This window comes from Motacilla alba, chromosome 2 (genome assembly GCF_015832195.1).
Source record: "Motacilla alba alba isolate MOTALB_02 chromosome 2, Motacilla_alba_V1.0_pri, whole genome shotgun sequence".
NCBI classification, from domain to species: Eukaryota; Metazoa; Chordata; class Aves; order Passeriformes; family Motacillidae; genus Motacilla; species Motacilla alba.
Genome location: NC_052017.1, coordinates 25,502,794 through 25,520,454, shown reverse-complemented (window position 1 = coordinate 25,520,454; position 17,661 = coordinate 25,502,794). Strand labels below are relative to the sequence as shown.

At 39.8% G+C, this 17,661-nt stretch overlaps 1 protein-coding gene and 1 long non-coding RNA gene across 4 annotated transcripts in view; one reads left to right on the top strand and one right to left on the bottom strand.

Moving 5' to 3' along the window:
• The first annotated feature begins 1,368 nt into the window (after positions 1-1,368).
• On the top strand, positions 1,369-8,165 carry LOC119697847. Its single transcript, XR_005255959.1, has 2 exons — positions 1,369-4,527; positions 4,575-8,165. It is a non-coding gene; the product is annotated as an uncharacterized LOC119697847 (long non-coding RNA).
• GLCCI1 (glucocorticoid induced 1) overlaps positions 7,662-17,661 on the bottom strand; it is a 51,052-nt gene continuing 41,052 nt past the window's right edge. For 2 of the 3 annotated variants that reach the window (XM_038129175.1, XM_038129176.1), the window contains exons 6-8: positions 15,717-15,927; positions 9,982-10,102; positions 7,662-8,920 (exon numbers count right to left, since the gene is read on the bottom strand). In XM_038129175.1, the coding sequence (XP_037985103.1) occupies positions 8,572-8,920; positions 9,982-10,102; positions 15,717-15,927 (681 nt within the window). In that variant the 3' untranslated portion in view covers positions 7,662-8,571. Of the gene's footprint in view, positions 8,921-9,742; positions 10,103-15,716; positions 15,928-17,661 lie in introns of all 3 variants that reach the window. The other variant, XR_005255958.1, reaches the window with a different exon arrangement.

Genomic DNA, 17,661 nt, shown 5'->3' with positions numbered 1-17,661 from the left:
CCTGCCCAGGGCCTGGGGCTGTGAGCATCCCAAACCCATCTAAATATGGGCCACCACTGTCCTAGCAGGTCATCTCCAGCCGGAAAAGAGCCTGCAATGGCACTGATCTGGCTGAAAAGTTTGAAGCAGCAGAGGCCACAGAGGGGTGTGAGGCTGCACAGTGGGGAGATGCCAGCAGCACAACCATAGCCCTCAGGCAAGACCTGTGGTCACCTCTACTTGTCGCCAAACCACAGCCAAGCTCACATGCAAGATACTCACTGCTATTGCTGCTCTTCATGTAGGGAAATGATTACAAGACACCTTACTTGAACAAAATCTTGCTTTTGTTAATTCTTAACCTTCCCTACCCCCCTGCAGCACTGAGCACTTTGCAGCTTTTACTTTCATTTTTAAGGGATGTGACCCAGGTCTCCTTGGAGGCAGGAGACCTCTTGGCTTCACCAGCCTTTGCAATGTTCATAAGTTACTACTGCTGTGCTTCAAAGCCTGGCTAGACCTCAGAGTGTGCAGGTCCATCTCACTGCTTGCAATTTAAGCCATGGGAATGTTACCGAAACAAAGTATAAAAGGAAATAAGATTAAAAAGCAAACAGAGGCATTCAGGAAGGGCTGCACTGACACTGCTTTACAGCCCCTCTCTTGCCCCCATCCATTTTATCAGCCTATCCTATTAGCAAATTTTAAATGCAATTGAAAAATACTAAAAATCCATAATGGTCATTTTCCTGCTTGAAATTCGGAGGAGCAGATTGAACTGTTTGTCCTGGGGTGGTTTTTAATGCAGTTTGTCTATAAGTGGTTTAGGTTCCCTCTCTGTTCCCCATAAACATGTGAAGTATTTAATGCAGGGCTTAATTGAGGTTAAGGTACATAATGTTGTTTTCTTTAGTGGTTGTTATCTAAGTGAAAAGAGGAAAGTGTTTCAAGATACAAGAAATTGCTTTTATAGGCCCAAAGTAAGTCCTGTTGTGTAGCAGCACCAATACAAACCAAGTTTCTTTCTGCGGAGGCCAACTGCCAAAATGAAGTGTCTTTCTTCAGAGATTAATCCAATATATCACCGTCAGCCATCTCAAAATCTCCATCAAGGTGCTTAAGTTTCTGCACCAGGGCTATCAGAAAAAAAAAAAACAACCAAACAACCCAAACACCTGACCCATGACAGCATCAAGTAGCTTGGGGGCAGTTTTACCATGACTCAGGCAATGGTGTTCCTGTCCCCAGTGTACACCACCACCACCACCACCACCACGGTGCTGCCAGAACTCCCAAAAGCTGCAGGAGTCCAGGTTTGCCCCCAGACAGGTTTTCCCCCAACATCTCCCAGTCACCAAAGATGGTGGAAATGAGCCTCCCATGCAGGAGGGGCCAGCAGAGCCTGTGTGTACCATGGTGGGAAATAGAAACTTACACGATGGTGAAGGCTGAGAGATGGACAACAGCTCCTGCTCTGGCAGACCTGCACCCACAGGACAGAGCCAGTGCCACGAAGCCCCTGTGCCTGACAGAGGTACCAGTTTGTTGTCCAGTCTGGAGGTCCATTTTCTCACTTACTGAATACAAAGGCAAGTCATGATACAGAGCAGCATTGACAGCCTTTCAGCCAGGGTGCAACCAAAGGGACAGATTGCAATTTACAGATGGCCTGATTTAGAGAACAAATGACATTTATCCAGGCTAATACTCCTCTGGAGTATTAAGGCATCTGCTGTGTTCCTAACCCAAGGAACATCCTGTATGTACCAATACAGATACACAAGGTTGACCTCCAAATCGGGGCCTAGGCTGCCTTTGTTTTCCCATTATTTACAAAGTGCAAGACCTACTGCTCCCATCTTCATCATTCTCCTACCCCCAAAGGTTTGGTATTCCCCTGCAGAAGAGGAAAACCAGAAAATTCTCCCTAGAACAGATTTCTTAGGTACTTAGTTCAGAAAATGTTTAAACTATCTCCTTAGAATTCTCCACTAGAACGACAACCAGATCCACCATTGTACCCAAACTCATTTCATGAACAAGAGCCCCTGAATGAAGGGACAATCCTTAAAATACACCTACATGCCCCATCCAAAATATAAGCAATCACTGAAAGTAGGTAGTATGGTACCATCTCTGTACTGTCACGGAAATGGAAAGCTACACCTGAAGCTTCCTATATTTTCAGCAACTAACATCAAAATGGATGGATCTCAGCATTTGCAGGATGTACAATGAATTAAAATCCAAAGGAATCACAAAAGCAGATTTAAGCGCTTCTCCCCGCCACCTCCCATTTCCTAATAACAGTATTTCGTTTCCAAAGGCAACACCCTTCTTAAATCTTTCATAAGAATGAGTTCCTACTTCCCCATGTAACAAGCCCAAGGACAGCACCAACCTTATGGAAAGGGAAGCTGCTGAGAAACCTCTGCATCACAAAGATAGGGCACAACTAGAAATACTTATCCAAATAAAACTCAGAATGGAGTAATTGCATCACCCAGACTTCTGGCAACAAACTTCAACAGGAAGTCTAGTATCTTTCAGCTTTCTTCTCCTAGGAGAAAGAATCAAGAGCACTCAGATCTCACCTGAAGAAAGCAGGTAGACACCCGGTTTTAGTTAATATGACTTAAGCCTGGCAGTCTGGGATTTAGATGATGCTACTTACTTACTACTGATTTGGAAAAGTAAAAATTAAAAACAAAGGTACAAGAAATAGATTACCATGGGTATTACTATTGCCCCGAGCAAACCCTATTTTCAGCCAACAGCTGCACAATGCACTGAAAAGTTTACACACACACTTCGCTGTGCACATACACAAATCTCACACACACACACCCTCTTACTTTTCTACAGGCAGTTATTAGCCTAATTGTGCTTTGTTACGAAGCTCAGTCGATAATTCAATGGGGAGAAGAGATTACACAACCTTCTCTTCTCCCAGGCTTCCAGCTCCTCTGCCTCTGAGCTCTCCAGGCTACAGATCAAGGCAGCCTAAAAATTTCCCATCAGAACTTCTTACAACCTCAGGTAAGATTTCAACTATTCTTAAAAAGAGCTCTATCCAGCTTCATCTGATTGCTCTACTTTCTTGTCATCAACTGAATTTGCAGTTTAACTTACATGTTCACTCACTTCCAATGTGGCCTTTACTGAGGAAGCTCCCTGCCTCCTCTCAGCCCCACTCAAGTAACACATTATTTCTGGGACCTGTTGCCCTCCAAAAAGACAACTCCTACTCTCCAGTTTCTTACCACTTCTCCATAATTACAGCACTACAGAGGAGGTGCCAAAATCAAAAGAACTAATAAAACTACTCAATTACCTCTACTTTACTGGAGATCTCATTTATGTTTGACACACCAAAAATTCCCAGAAGCCAAAAGTTACCCTCAAAGCCCTATTCCAGACAGTTTAAAATATGTGTTAACACCCTAGCTGAAAATATTGCAGCATGTCCTTCTTTTGTGCGGCAAGAATTCTTAGGGTAGCTCAAAAATTCCACCTCTTAACCATCAACTGAAATGTACAATGCCCCAAATAATCACAAGTTAGTAAGGCTTATAAAAACCATATTTGAGCACATCCTTTGTAAAATCATCTAATTTTAAACATATCAATACTTGAAAAAAAAAAACTTTCCTTGTATGTTTGCCCAGTAATTAATCTTAGTGCTAAAACAAATACACATTTTTAGTATGAATTCATCTACCTTCACTTTCTTACTGCTTAATATTCCATGTCTGCTAAACTTAAAGCTCATTAGTAAGTATTGCCTATGTGTAGGTATTTACTAACTAAAATTAAGTCATTCTTCAACCATCAAGTTAATCATGTTGAGCTCCTGCACAGCCACCTTCTGGTTTTTCCAGTACTTAATTCCTATAGCTCTTCCCTGAGCCTTTCACAGTCTCCCAAACTAGAGCTTTCCAGGACTGTTTACACTAATGCAAACAGAAACAAGACACACGTATATTTTAACTGCATGTCAACCTTTCATCAAACAACTTCCTTCAGCCAAGTACCAAATATGGATGACTGTACATGTAATGTGTGTACTTTCCCAGCTTTAATTCACTTTTTCCTTGCATTTAGGTTCTGGACATACACAGTAGGAACTTTGGCTATTTCCTCCCAGCTGAGTTGCCTCAAATCTGTGTTTTCATGTATTTTGCACAGCAAGGCAGACTGTTTTACAACAGTAATTGATGGAAACTTCAACTAGTTATCTGTCATCTCCAGATTTCTTGGCTTGTACCTCAAGTAATGTCTGAAGGTCCCAATCCGCTACCCTGGAGGAAGGCCAGGGTAGGAGGAGCTGGTTTTGCTAAGCCTTGATGGTGTTTGCTTACAACTGAATAAATTAGAGATGCTGGCTGACATCACAATTTCTCTTGTTCGTGTTACTCCTTACACTTACATACTGTGAAGATTGTGAGACACTACACTTGTACCAGTATCTGGCTCCTCCCAAGAGCTAATTTGTCAGGAAGCCAGAAATCACTTCCCAGACAGGACCCTGTTTCCTAAAAGAAGCAGGTCACTCACTATCTGTTGTCCAGGACCCTGTTTCCTAAAAGAAGCAGGTCACTCACTATCTGTTGTCCAGGACCCTGTTTCCTAAAAGAAGCAGGTCACTCACTATCTGTTGTCCCCTACCCCAGCACACACAACCAAGAGCTCTCCTTACACAGACCTCCAGTCTCTGAAGCATTCACTTCCAGAGCCACAAATTACCATGAAAATACATGTTCAAGCTAAGATCTTTTATTCACAAAACAGGAACTCAAGGCAAAATTATTTCATTAGCTCTCTACCCTCAGTGCTTTTCAGACTCCTTGTTTCGGCTTTGAGGAAGGCAAAGGCAGTGAGTTACACACAGCACACAAAGTGTGGCTTGTATGGAAAAAAAGTCCAAAATGTGACCAACCAGGCAAGGTCTAGGTTCATGGGGATGCTTAAAAGTTCCCTGGGACACAAACTGCATCACATCTCTGCAGGGCAAGCTACACGCTTTTGTCAAAATATTTCCTGAGAAAACACCCTCCCACTGAAAGACAGCCTGAAACCGCTGCAGCCAAATCCATTTAGGGGACAGGACAGTCACAAGGCTACTCCTAGGAACCCCTTCAAGCTGAAGATGAAATGGCTGAAATGAAGCCATTTCTGACTGAAGGACACTAAGCCTTCTCAGAGGTGGGTGGGATCACAGAACCACAGAAAATCCTATGTTGGAAGGGACCCACAAGGGTCACTGAAGTCCAACTTCTGGCCCTGGACGTTTAGTTAAGTTCCAGTTAATGTTTTTAACACAGTCACATAGAAACTTTGTAATCTTTAGGATGCTGAAAACTTAAAATTTCCACTGACTGACGACAATAAGCATTAATCCATTCTTGATGGTTATTGCCATAGTACTCTTCAGTAAACACTGACTTTGGAGGATTTACATGTATTTAAATATTATCCTTCTTTCTTCCTCCTTCCCCCCCCCCCACCCCCATCTGGAAAGAATTATTCTGCAAGTCGAATGACAATCATTTGAGTCATACAAAACAACATGAAACCAAGACTGTCAGTAGATTTATACCACATCCTTTAGGAGTTTAGTTTAGTTTCACATAGTGAAACATGTAATGGCTTTCATAATTTTCAACAGATAACTTGAAATTAGCCATACCACAAACAGAGCAGTAGATACACAGTTTCAAGTAACTCTAAACTGATTTTTTTTCCTGTGCTATGTTGAAATAGAGTATGCTACTTTAAGTATATTTAAACATTCAGCTATTTTAAGGGGTTTTCCCTGCTCCTGAGTACAGCATTATGCAAAAATCAACAGATATAAGATTATCATGATCTAGAAGACACAGCACACTAGTCATACATGGTTGGCATTATTCGAGATGTAAATTTGGAACAATATTAAAAATTAATCTCCTTCTATGGTGTTTAATGCACAGTTTCCAAAACAAATAAATGAACCACTGCTTTTGTGTGTTGTCCCCACCACTTTTTTTTTTTTTAAACTATAATTTTTATTTAAATAAGACACAGGAACTTCTATACCGAAAAAAAAATACAAAACAAAAGCCACACATTTCCTTGTGTAAAGCAATATTGTGTGATAACTTGAATACTGTTCAGCACAGTGGCTAGAAATAACAGTACAACTATGTACAAAACTTTAAACAATATTTGACAAATTTCTACAGCTGGATGTAGAATACAATTGAGATAAACAACTGCTGGGAAATTTACATGGCAAAGCATTAGCTTTAACACATTTGGTTCAAAACCTTCAATTCTGCTAAGAACAAATGTGCATTTTAATTAATATTTAGTTTCTCATGGAAAAAATATAAAGAACATGTAATGGCATTGCAAATATTGTACAGAGTTCAGCACTGATCTAAAAACCACTCATCATATCCCCTGGTAACCTAACACCAATAACTGAGACTACAATTTCTTATCTGGACATAGCCAGAGCATAAAAAGGTCATCATACTGCAATGTTAGTCTAGAAAGAAAAATATTAAAAGGAATCAATACTTAGATCACGAGTATTTTCTCCCCTTTATCTTCAGTCTATAAAATATATAGTGTTTTCACCTAGGCCTGAGATTAGTAGGGTTAAAGATGGCTGCTGTGTTTCAATAAGCTTTTTCACATGAAAATGGTTAGAGACAGACCTCTATCCTTCTATGTTCTCTGCAAGGGGAGTCAAAAAAACAGTGGATGTTTTATAGGCTGTGAATTCCACCTTGTAAGACAGCATTAACAAAAACTCAGTAATAAAAAGGAAGCAATGCTTTGTCTCCAAAAAAGCACATATCTAGTGAGTAGTTACTGGTGGCTCACTCTCATCCCCCTCCAATCTCATCTTCAAAAGCAGAAAAAAACATACAAGAGCATGTTTAAATGCTCCTAGTAGCTGCAGGCTACTAATCTCTTCAATTCCTGGAAATGGTGAACCTTATTCTCTTAGGAGTAGACAGCATACACACAGTTCCACCGAGCTGAAAGCAATGGAGCAAGAACATCAAGTTTATTTTGCCTTTGGGGTCCTTTTGGTATCACAGGAAATTATCTCTGAAAGCAATGCTCCTCTTTTTCTAGTACAACAGAAGAGTGCCACAAACCCAATCTTGCCATGTACTATTTCGAGACAGTGTCCAGCCTGCAAAACCAGGATTATTTTACATGGATTTTTCTTTTATTTACACTTGAGGGGGGAAAACACACTTTTACACACACAGCTTAAGTAACTGAAAGTTATGGGAGAAGCTTTAAGTAACATGAACTTAAAACTATTGTTTTCCCCACCCCTCTTAGAACACCCACTTGCTACTTCTGGACTTTCATCCAAACACAATTACTCACTACATAAATAAAACGCCGCTCATCTAACACTGCTCAACAAAATCTGAAAACCTATTTCCAACCAGCAAATGAATGAACATTTCCAAAAGAGAAACTAAACATTAATTTGACTTTTAGACGGTAACAGTAGCATTTCACATCCTTAACTGCCAACACAAACCATGAGAGGAAATCCCCAATCACCCCCCCCCCCCCCCACCCCCGTGAAACCTAAAAATTTCTGTCCTTTAACAAAAACATTCTTGTATTCTTGTCTTTCAAAATCCTCTCACACACAATGTGGAATGTTTCTCATGTACAGCCTAGTACTGAACACTTTATTTGCAACAGTTTAACAGTCATTAACTGAGCAACACCTGAAACCTTTAAATGCCACAATTTTACATCTATTGAAATGACAGTAAATGCAACAGTTGTTTTACTTGTAAGCACATGACAAAGTGATATACATCACAGATTTGCTGGTTCTCCTCATGTTCACCCATGTCCAGGGTCACCATTCACCTGGATCTGAATGCACTTATTCCAAGAAAGTGGAATGTAATGAGGAAATATAATGCATAAAACAAGGAAAGGCAAAAGAGTGATGTTCCCTCTTTAGCTTTGTAGCTGTAAAATATTTTATATTCCAATATGATATACATTCCAAGTTACCTGAGTTTACACTTCAAGAGAAGTACCTGAAGCTAGGCCATAGGGTGGGCACTGTGCAACTGCTGTGGCCATTTTTTTTTTTTTTTTTTGCATTGTGTGTATTACAGAAGTTAGAAACATAAACACCTGGATCAATTGTAAACATAATCCTGAAGTACAGTATTTTCCATAGGACACAACACAGCAAGACATTTTCTATTCAGACAGGCAACATTTTTTTTTTTATATATAGAGAGAGCTTATTTATACTGTAGAATTTGAAACAGAACACAGGACACAGTACTAATCTGGTCAAACGTACTATGAAATGCATAGTCTCCACTTAAAACGGTTAATGTAACATGGATTCTGCAGGCATTACTGCTTTCTCACAAAAAAATGCCGAATATGGATTCTGTCCCTGCCAAGAACAACGTTGAGATATTTTTCTGAATGCTGCTAAGTATTCCGTGGTGTTCTGAAAGGTTGCCACCTCATGCAGATGTATCTGAACCAGGGTCTCCTCACTCCTTGCCTGGGGGCAGAGGCCTGCTCCACCTTGCTCTAGATTAACACGTAGCTCTGAGGAGAGGAATGCTCTTCAGTCTGAATCTCCTGCAGAAGCGGCTGCTGCTGCTGGCACGGCTGCTGTCCCGGGAGCTCTGCGGAGTCCATTGTGCTGGTGTCATCTGACAGAGATGAGAAAGAGACCCGAGACGAAAGCTGCTCAACAGTCAGGGTGCTCAAACCTGTGCTTTGACCAGAGTTTGGAGAGTTCTTCAGCGTCAGGTCTGAAGCGGGAAGGAGGGGGCCCAGAAGTTTTACAGGACAGAAAGCTGATCCGGTTGGGATGAAATTAACCTTGTTTTTGTCAGGACATGAAAAGAGAGGGGCTGAGACAGGCTGACGAGACCTACGACGAGAAAAAAGATTATTTATCTGGCCAGCTGAGATGCTCTTCACATCATGAACTTTGTGGTTCTATACACTGCTAAAATGTGAATGACAAGGAATGGGATTAATTGGACAGAGGGGCAAACATCTTCCATATTGGTAGTCAGCTAACTGATCCACAGCATTAAAAATAGTATCATCACAAAAAACGACTTGGCAATTACTGGGCAAACATGCAACTTCCAGCACGAAAAATCTGCACTACATATGCACATGAAAAAATGCCATGATTAATTTAGAATGGCACAAATTCTCCTTTGATAAGCAATGCAGCAACAACACATTTAGTAATTTTAAATTCCTTTGAGGACCTCCACAAACCAGACCTCTTATTTCCCATATTCCATAATTTGTCTGGAGGCTTTTTCCACAATCCAACATTGCTCCCTTTACCACCCAGAAGGCAATAAATGCTGCTAGAGCAAGAAACATCCCCTCCTTAATTCTTTCATCCACAGGAGCTTAGCATGCAACCTCAACAGCATGTGCTGTGCTCAAATACTGCTGGGTCTAGGGAAAAAAGACATGGTGTCCAAGAGTTTAATGTCCAATTTCTTGCTCAGCAAAAATATTGAGCAGAGTCTATGCCATAAGCATACACCATCTACAAACACTTTTCATATGTTTAATTCCATTGTCTATGGTTTATACACATCAAAATGCAACCTATGCTTGAAACGGATAATTATGACAAGGAGAGTTTTTGCTTAAGCCATGAAAATTTAAAACGTTAAAAAAAAACATTGAGAGATTTATATAAATGCTTAGGAAATTAATGTACCTTATCTTTCCTGCTTGGATTTTTGTTGCCTTTTGTAAATGCACAAAAAGAGGTAAAAGACTCCATTTTCTCTTCACACCAATGTAAACACTTGAACTTCTCTCTTGCACAAACTATAAGAATAGTTTGCTCCTGAAAAACCCATCAGCTGGAATAGTTTATTCATCTGCAGTTGAATAGGCTCAGTAAACAGGTTTACTGCTTTGCAGATACCAGCTGATATAAAAGGCATTACTTACGACATTTCCTCAAAGACCTTCACTCGCTCACATCCCTCTGGGGGCTCTCGTTTGAACATGTAGCTGTTGTTTGGTTTGGGAGATGAGGCATACTTGGGCAACGGTGAGCTACTCCCACTGTCTGAAAATTTAAAGCAGTTATATTACTAGAGATTGAGAGTGCTTTTTAATTAAATTCGATTTCCAAACAAGATGCCTTTTTTCACAATTTAGCCACTACGCTGGTTTGCTTCTACCACAACGCTTCCTTTATTGCAGGCTACTTCTAACACCCTTGTATAGCACATTTCTTCTGAGTAACAGCTTCGGTGCAGCAGCAATCTATTGTATAACAACACGTAACAGGAGGATATTTTTAGCCAGAACACTGCGATTGGAACAAAGCAGAGCTGTGATCCTGGAAACAAATACAATCTTTATTACATAGTTCAAAAACCATAAATGAACAAGGTAATATGCATAATACATGCAGAAGAATTATGAGTGGTAATGATAAAACACCTTCTCACTGTATAAACAGTGTTATTAAAGATGTGTGTATACAACTTGTATCTTATTTTAAAACATAATTCTTCACTGGAATATTGACCTCATTAGTCTCATGAACAGCTCAGAAGTCAGAACTAAACAAAACACATTTGTAACACAGGTACTGCTACCTTATCATTACAATGTCCTCTCTTACTTGCTTCACAGTTGTGAAGTTGCTTTAGAATCTAGAATAAAACTTCTACAGTTTAATTCTCTCATCACTACTGGCTGTATAATACAGGTATTCTTCATAACTCCAGCTGTGTATATTTTAGCCAGACACACTTAGAATTAGAGGTGTGAAGATCTAGGACAAAAGGCAATGGGCAGATTTATTTGTACTTCTCAGGAAGTATGAGAGAACGCTCAAGTCTGGTAATGACAGAAGCTCAAGTCTGGTAATGACAGAAGGTTCAAATCTTAAGATTATGCAAGGGTTCACTTTTAACAGTCATGCTGACAACATGATAGTAAATGTATTAAGGAAAAAGTAGGTACAGAAATAGCTATCCACAGAAAATTAGCTTTCTGCAGTGGCTTCTACCTTTCCAAAGTCCAATATCTCTCCCAAGGTAGTATTACTGGTTCCCTATTCCCTGCTTAGGATTACAATTAAAAAATGAAATAGCAAAATTAACGAGGACCCACCAACTTACAAATGCACCTTAACTGGAGAGAAATAGCTGCTCTTGCTTCAGCTCTTTTCAAGTCTTTCCACTAATGCGGGGTTACATTATATTTAACTCAAGTTTACAGCCTTTGTTTACTTCCCTGTTGTGCATGTGTGTTGCCTTTTCAGCTATCCAAGCTTCAAGCACTATGATCTAACTTCACCAAAGTGGACAGATTTGTCTTTAACAGCTTGCGAAGAGTAACTACACAAACCATGTTATTACCGTGACTCAAATACTAAGGCTAATCATTAGATGTTTTGAAACATTTCTGCTTCCTCTTACAAGAAGAAACAAATCAACTCAAATGTCACACTTCTCTTTGAAGATTTATTATCAAAGATATGAGACAAAAAATAATGTTGAAGTGAACCTCAGTAGCATATTGATTATTCAGCTCTTTCCTGCTGTAGAGTGAATACAGAACTTCTATTTACAGAATTTTTGGTGTTAACTACGAAGGCAGAAAATGCTTAGAGACGATACAGATATTTGCCAAGTTGGGAGCATGATGGTCCTGTTGGCATCCTTCCACTGTTGGCCCACACCACTCATTCCAAACACAGAAATCATTAACAGAACCCAGACAGTTTGTTTCCTCCTGCTAATATTTAAAATTGAACATCCAAGTTTCTATTTAAAAAATTAGAGACATAAAGTGTACTACTGTTCATTCCACTGAATAGCGGAAAACCATGGCAGTACATCCAAGGGAAGAATCAAACAGAATTCAAAGTTAAGTCAGTACGTGGAAGATTTAATCTTGTCTACTAGCCAGTTCAGCTTTCAATCAAGTTTTTGGTTTAGTTAGCCCTGCCAGGCTGAAACTTTCTACGTGAGACTGCTGCTTAACAAGTATTTCTCTTTATCCTCCCTGCTTTTAAAGCTTATGAAGTTGTTGGAGTTTCACTTTGCCCCAACGCACAGCACGCGCTATCTGGAGAACACGTGCGGCTGTGAGGAGACTCGCACGTACAAGCTGGGTTTTGGGCAAGAGCAGAAGGGACTGGGACACAGGCCACGAGTTAAGTGGCAAGAGGTGGAATTCCAGTCTCCACTTGAGTATCCTGTGAGCTCTGCAGCGCTAAACTGTCCCGTCATGAATCCCTGACAGCACAGCAAAGCCATGTGTGCTCTCCCAAGGTTTGATGGGCGCGCTCCCAGCCCGCCGACGCCACAAAGCTGAGCCGGTGGCTCCCTTCAGCACGGGGTGCCCTGCCGGCGTCTCCCAGCCCACCCATGCTGCTCCATCCCATCCCATCCCATCCCTACCCGCTCCATCCCATCCCATCGACAGTGACTGATCGTGGAGTCTTTAAAGGGAGTTTCCCTGCCACAAACTCACAGCAGACAATATGGAGGCTTATCACGTGGAATTTCTGGACACATATTTAAAACACATAGATTCTGTTCTCTAGAAAACATTTTAAGACTGTAATTAAAACACTAACAATACTGTTTAACCTTTAAACAGGAAATAATATCTTGCACATATTAGAACAACAAAAGAGAGTAACTAAAAAACAATCTGTAGAACAGTTTTTGAGTGACTATACTTCAATAAAAAACTGCCAGTGAGCCTTGGGATTAGTTTTGGTAGGCTCAAAACTAACTACTAAGACCATCCAAAGACTCCACTAAAAACTTTCCTTTAAAGAACTACGAATCAGATGCCCAGAATTTAACAAGCATCTTCATGAACATGTTACTTGGAAGAGCCTGCTAGCAACAGTGGGACTACTAAATGCTACCTAAATCAAAATCCCTGAAAAACACGGTACACAATCTGTATTTGTACAAAGAAGCCGTTCCAGATTTCATCTGCTTATACCTTCAGATGCCTTTGAATTTCACCTCTGTCACAGCTCCTGAGGATGCTATGCAGGGCTCTGAATTACAGTTTCATGGACCAGAGTATCACAAAACAGGCCTAGTGAAACCAGTAGTTTTAACACAAAATCATAAAGCCAGGTGTGCCATGAAAACATTCTTTCCCAACCCTTCCTTGTCTGCTCTAATCAATACTGTGTAGTAGCACTGCTCTGCTCAGAGTAATACTGTGAGCCTTTTCTGAAAATTAGCTTTCACTTGCTTTTGAAAAATTCAAATATTTAACAGCTTCTTGCAGAAAGGTAAACCCAACAGTTGATAGAGTCCAAAGGGCAGATGGGAGGGCCTCAGGCCAAAGCACAGCTTTGCACAAAAAGTAAAAGATGCTTTAGGAATGTAAAGCAGTGCTGTGCCTGTACAGAGTACTGGCTCCTCTCACTGCTTAGTCTCTTAAACTAACCTTCCTTTCCTATTCAGCAAAATGCCCCACAACCATTGGCAACACCAATAACTCCAATTTTTAATGATAAAGACAAATTATTTTCATCAAAAGGAAAACTAAGCCTTTAGAAAAGTAACAAGAAAACGTTGCCAAAACATCTACATTTGGTTACACAATGCATATTTCAAACTCAAAAGGCCTCACAAAAAACTGATGATGGTTTTATTCTAGCCCACAAAAGCTTTTAAAATGAAGGTGTGAAAACCTTCCCAAATTTCTATTGTAAAAAGGAATTAACAGCCACAACAAATGTAACAAACTGTCCTTCAAACTTGCTATTGTGTTGTAATTTCCGGCCATATCCCTCATTTATCCATAATTTAATGATTTTGAAACAATATTCTAATTCAGAACAACCGCCTGTAGTATCTGGATGACAGGAGAGCAAAAAGCATCTTTCTGACTATACTACTGCAACCTCTGAAGAAATCACTTTCTCTTGGAAAACTGATACATGTTTCCCTAGTTTTTACCTTGCCCTTAAAAAATTAAGTTGTGATGAGAAGTTCAAGGTTTCATCTTTCCCATGCACAGCATTATGTACCTTACTTAAACCAAGTTTAAAATGCCATTATGATGACGTAAAAAACTGGCTGTTTACCATCATCACCTACACACTTCTCCTGGAAAAGACTTTTGAGGCAAGCCCAGCATTTAAAGCCAGTCTTAAATCCAAAATCCACAAATAAGAATCTACTCATAAATTTCACTCCAGTCAGCTGTTCAAAAAATCCAAGGCAAGAGATAAAAAGCCTTGAAAAGTATTAAAAAGGCTAGATGCACTATTTCAAACTGTCTTCACTCGCTACTGTCAATAAATGTACCACTGAAAATTCCCATTACTGTGATAACGGAGTACTGACTGCAAAAAGAATTATTAATTTCCTTGCTTTTTAACTTTTATTTATTATCAAGACATATATGAACCAATTTACCTGTCGAGATGGGTTTTTGTGTGCTAATACTTTAGTAGATGTTTCTATAGTGATTCAGTCTTGACAACATATTAAAATTCACATGCATAGTATAAGAAAGAAGAGTATGGTGGGGGCAAGCTAATAACACTTATTTTTGGAGCATTGCCAACTCTCATGTTGAGCTAAGACTTCTACTTTAATGTGGTCAACTTGCACACACCCACCCCCAGTTCAGGATTTGGGCAGATGGATTTGTTTTCTACGATTTCCTTTTAAATCCAAGATGTGGGGAAAAAACACTTTTAAGAAATCAAGAAAAGCTAGTGTTTCTCCAGTTGACTTCCCCAATCCTAGTCCCAAATTACTTTAACTCTTAATAAACAGACAGTATTTACAAAAAGACCTCTAACCTTACTTACAAGCTCAAAACGCTATCTTTAGCTCATTAGTAAAGAAATATATGCTAAATCTTAGAAGTTTCCATTTCCTCTGTGAAACTTATTCCTCTTAGCTTGCATGATTTACCCAAATCCTACATCTTCCATACTGAGTCTGTGCTTCAGCTAGCTGACCAGAAGCACAAGGGTAATTTTATTAGTAAACAGTTGTCAAAAAAAACACAGTACTTTTTACACTGGTACCCATATACTCCATAGTCAGTAACTCGGTAACTTAATTCCTGAAAGTCCAGTTGTACTCCCACAATAAAACCCAACAACATTTTACAAACTTCAGAAAAAAACGCAGGATATTGATAAATGCATAAATTACTCAGAATTTTTGAGCTGTTATGCAGCATACACAGAGAAGTAATTACCCTCCACCATGTTGTTCAAACAGGTATCTGAGCTCCTCACCAAATAGCTCCCAGTAGAACATAAGAGTTCAGAAGCAGAGCTCTTTTAAAAGCAGTCCAAAACTTCATCATCATTTTCAACAGCAAGCAACTCACCTACAATAAATATACAGTCTACCACAAACCTTCCTAATACCTTTCTTAAAGGTAAACATGTTACAGTCTGAATTCTTCACATTAGAATCTTCATAAATAGGTAACTGTTTGCTGTGCTTCTCTGACGTATTTATGGAAGATGTTTGTGAAGTTTCACAAACAAGAGGGAAAAAGATATGTAAACAAACAAAATCAATTTTCAGATAAATCCTCAATCCCTCCACAGCCATCAAACAAAAACAAAAACTGATGTAATGAGTAAAATGAAGGTAGTTGTAAAACCATGACATCACATGCCTCCCATAGGTAAAGGCAGGCCATTCTACTCTCACCTTTATCACGGTCATAGAGCAAATCTTCTGTTGAACAGGGACTCCCATCCTGAGATTCAGGAGGGCAAAAGGGAGAGACACACGGTGAGTGACTGCTGCAGCTACTGCTGCGCTCCTGCACCGACGGAGTCTGAGTGTCAATGCTTCGGGTGCTGCTGCTGCGATAGTGAGCGGGCAACGGCGCCCTTCGACCGTCGGGGATATCCAAAGGCTGCAAGAGAAACAAGCAATTACAGAGAAAAGATCAAACTCACAAGCAATGGCAGCCTGTAGCACTCATCAGCAAAGGCCTTAAGAAGAGAACAGAGAGATCTCTAGCAAGAAAATGATGCGGTGTACAATGGATACAACATACATTAATTACAGGGAGTACTGGGGCAACGTGCACACATTCCAATGCAAAGTTAACATCCACAATTCAACCCGTGCCAGTGTTATGTTTTTATGGTTTTTACGGTAGTTAAAAAAGTAAACCTCCTTCACTAATTATATGTAGCACTACAATTTTCAATAAAGGTCACTGCTATTATAACACAAAAACAAGTACCCCGACAGAGATCATATTGGGATAAAAGGGAAAGTAGAAAATGTCAAATGCAATGGCATACTATTGCCATAACAACCAACTGAATTACAATTATAAAAGGAAACCATCCAAGTTTTGCTAGTAAGTTGCAATTCTCCAGCACACCCCTACATTCCATCCTTCTACAGATGATGCACACACGCTGGCTTTTAACAAGGCTCATAAGCTTTGTCTTGAGGCTAAACTAGTAAGATCTACCTGCATGTATCAGCCTAGCTGGCACTGGCCAGAGTGATGCTGCATCCCATTCTGCAACATACTGCATAGACATGTTCACAGCAGTAGATTGGCATGCTCTACTTATTTGTCCTTCCCAATGGAAATTTTAATAAAGACAGTGCTGCTTTAAATGTAAGAAACCAAGTGGGAATTAGAGCCTTGCTTAGAAGCAAAGAGGAAAAAAATGTCTCCAAGATATAAAAAATTTTTATTCTCACTTCAGTGAGAACTGTGTCCAAACCATAAAGAACAGCTTAAATGTTCTAGCTACAAAAAATTAATGTCTTTTTTTCTTCTCACTTCAAGTGAACATTTTTATTTTATTGCCTCTCTTCCACATATATTCCAAAACTGTAACAGCTCGTTCCAGAGCCTAAAATTCAACCCAACACTTTTGCTAGCAACGAGGACATGACACCTATTGGCTGGGTATCACATTCTCCCTTTTTCAGCAACAGTCCATCCAGAAAACCACCACATATTACACAAAGAGGCAGACATAGCAGAGCAGGAAGATAATTTTCTTCTTAGGAGTCTTCCAGTTAACACCATTTCATATTTCAAATAAGAGCAAAGAAACACACTAAAGAGTACATTACAGTTGCTCCATCAAATGCTGTAAGGTTTGGGCACAGCTGTGTGGTCTGTTCCAACAGCTCAGTTCACATTGCATATGCGTTACAACACGACTTGCTGTTCCATTCCCATCACCCCCAACAGGCCCTGACTCATTCAATGCACACAACAGACCTGCAGCTCTGTAGCATTTGTTACATAGACAGAAGAGAGAAAAAAAGAATGAAGCTGTAAAAAGAAAGCAGTCTCATAATTATCATAACCAAACTAACAAGGAAAAAAAGACCACACCAAAAAAAAAAACCAACAAAAAACCAAAAACACCACCACCACAAAAAACCCCCAAAAAACTCCCCAAAACTCCTATACAAAACAGCATTTTTATTTCTCTCTCTACCACAAAAATTCTGTGAGATGTCAGGGAATCAACTGAAGCAACCTCTGTCTTTTACAGTATCTCTTCTGGATGCCCAGTTTATAGAGGTCTGCATTGTCCTCTGCATTGACAGATGCAGAAGGAGACTACAGGAGCTGCATTTTGAACTCCTAAAATGGAATCCAACA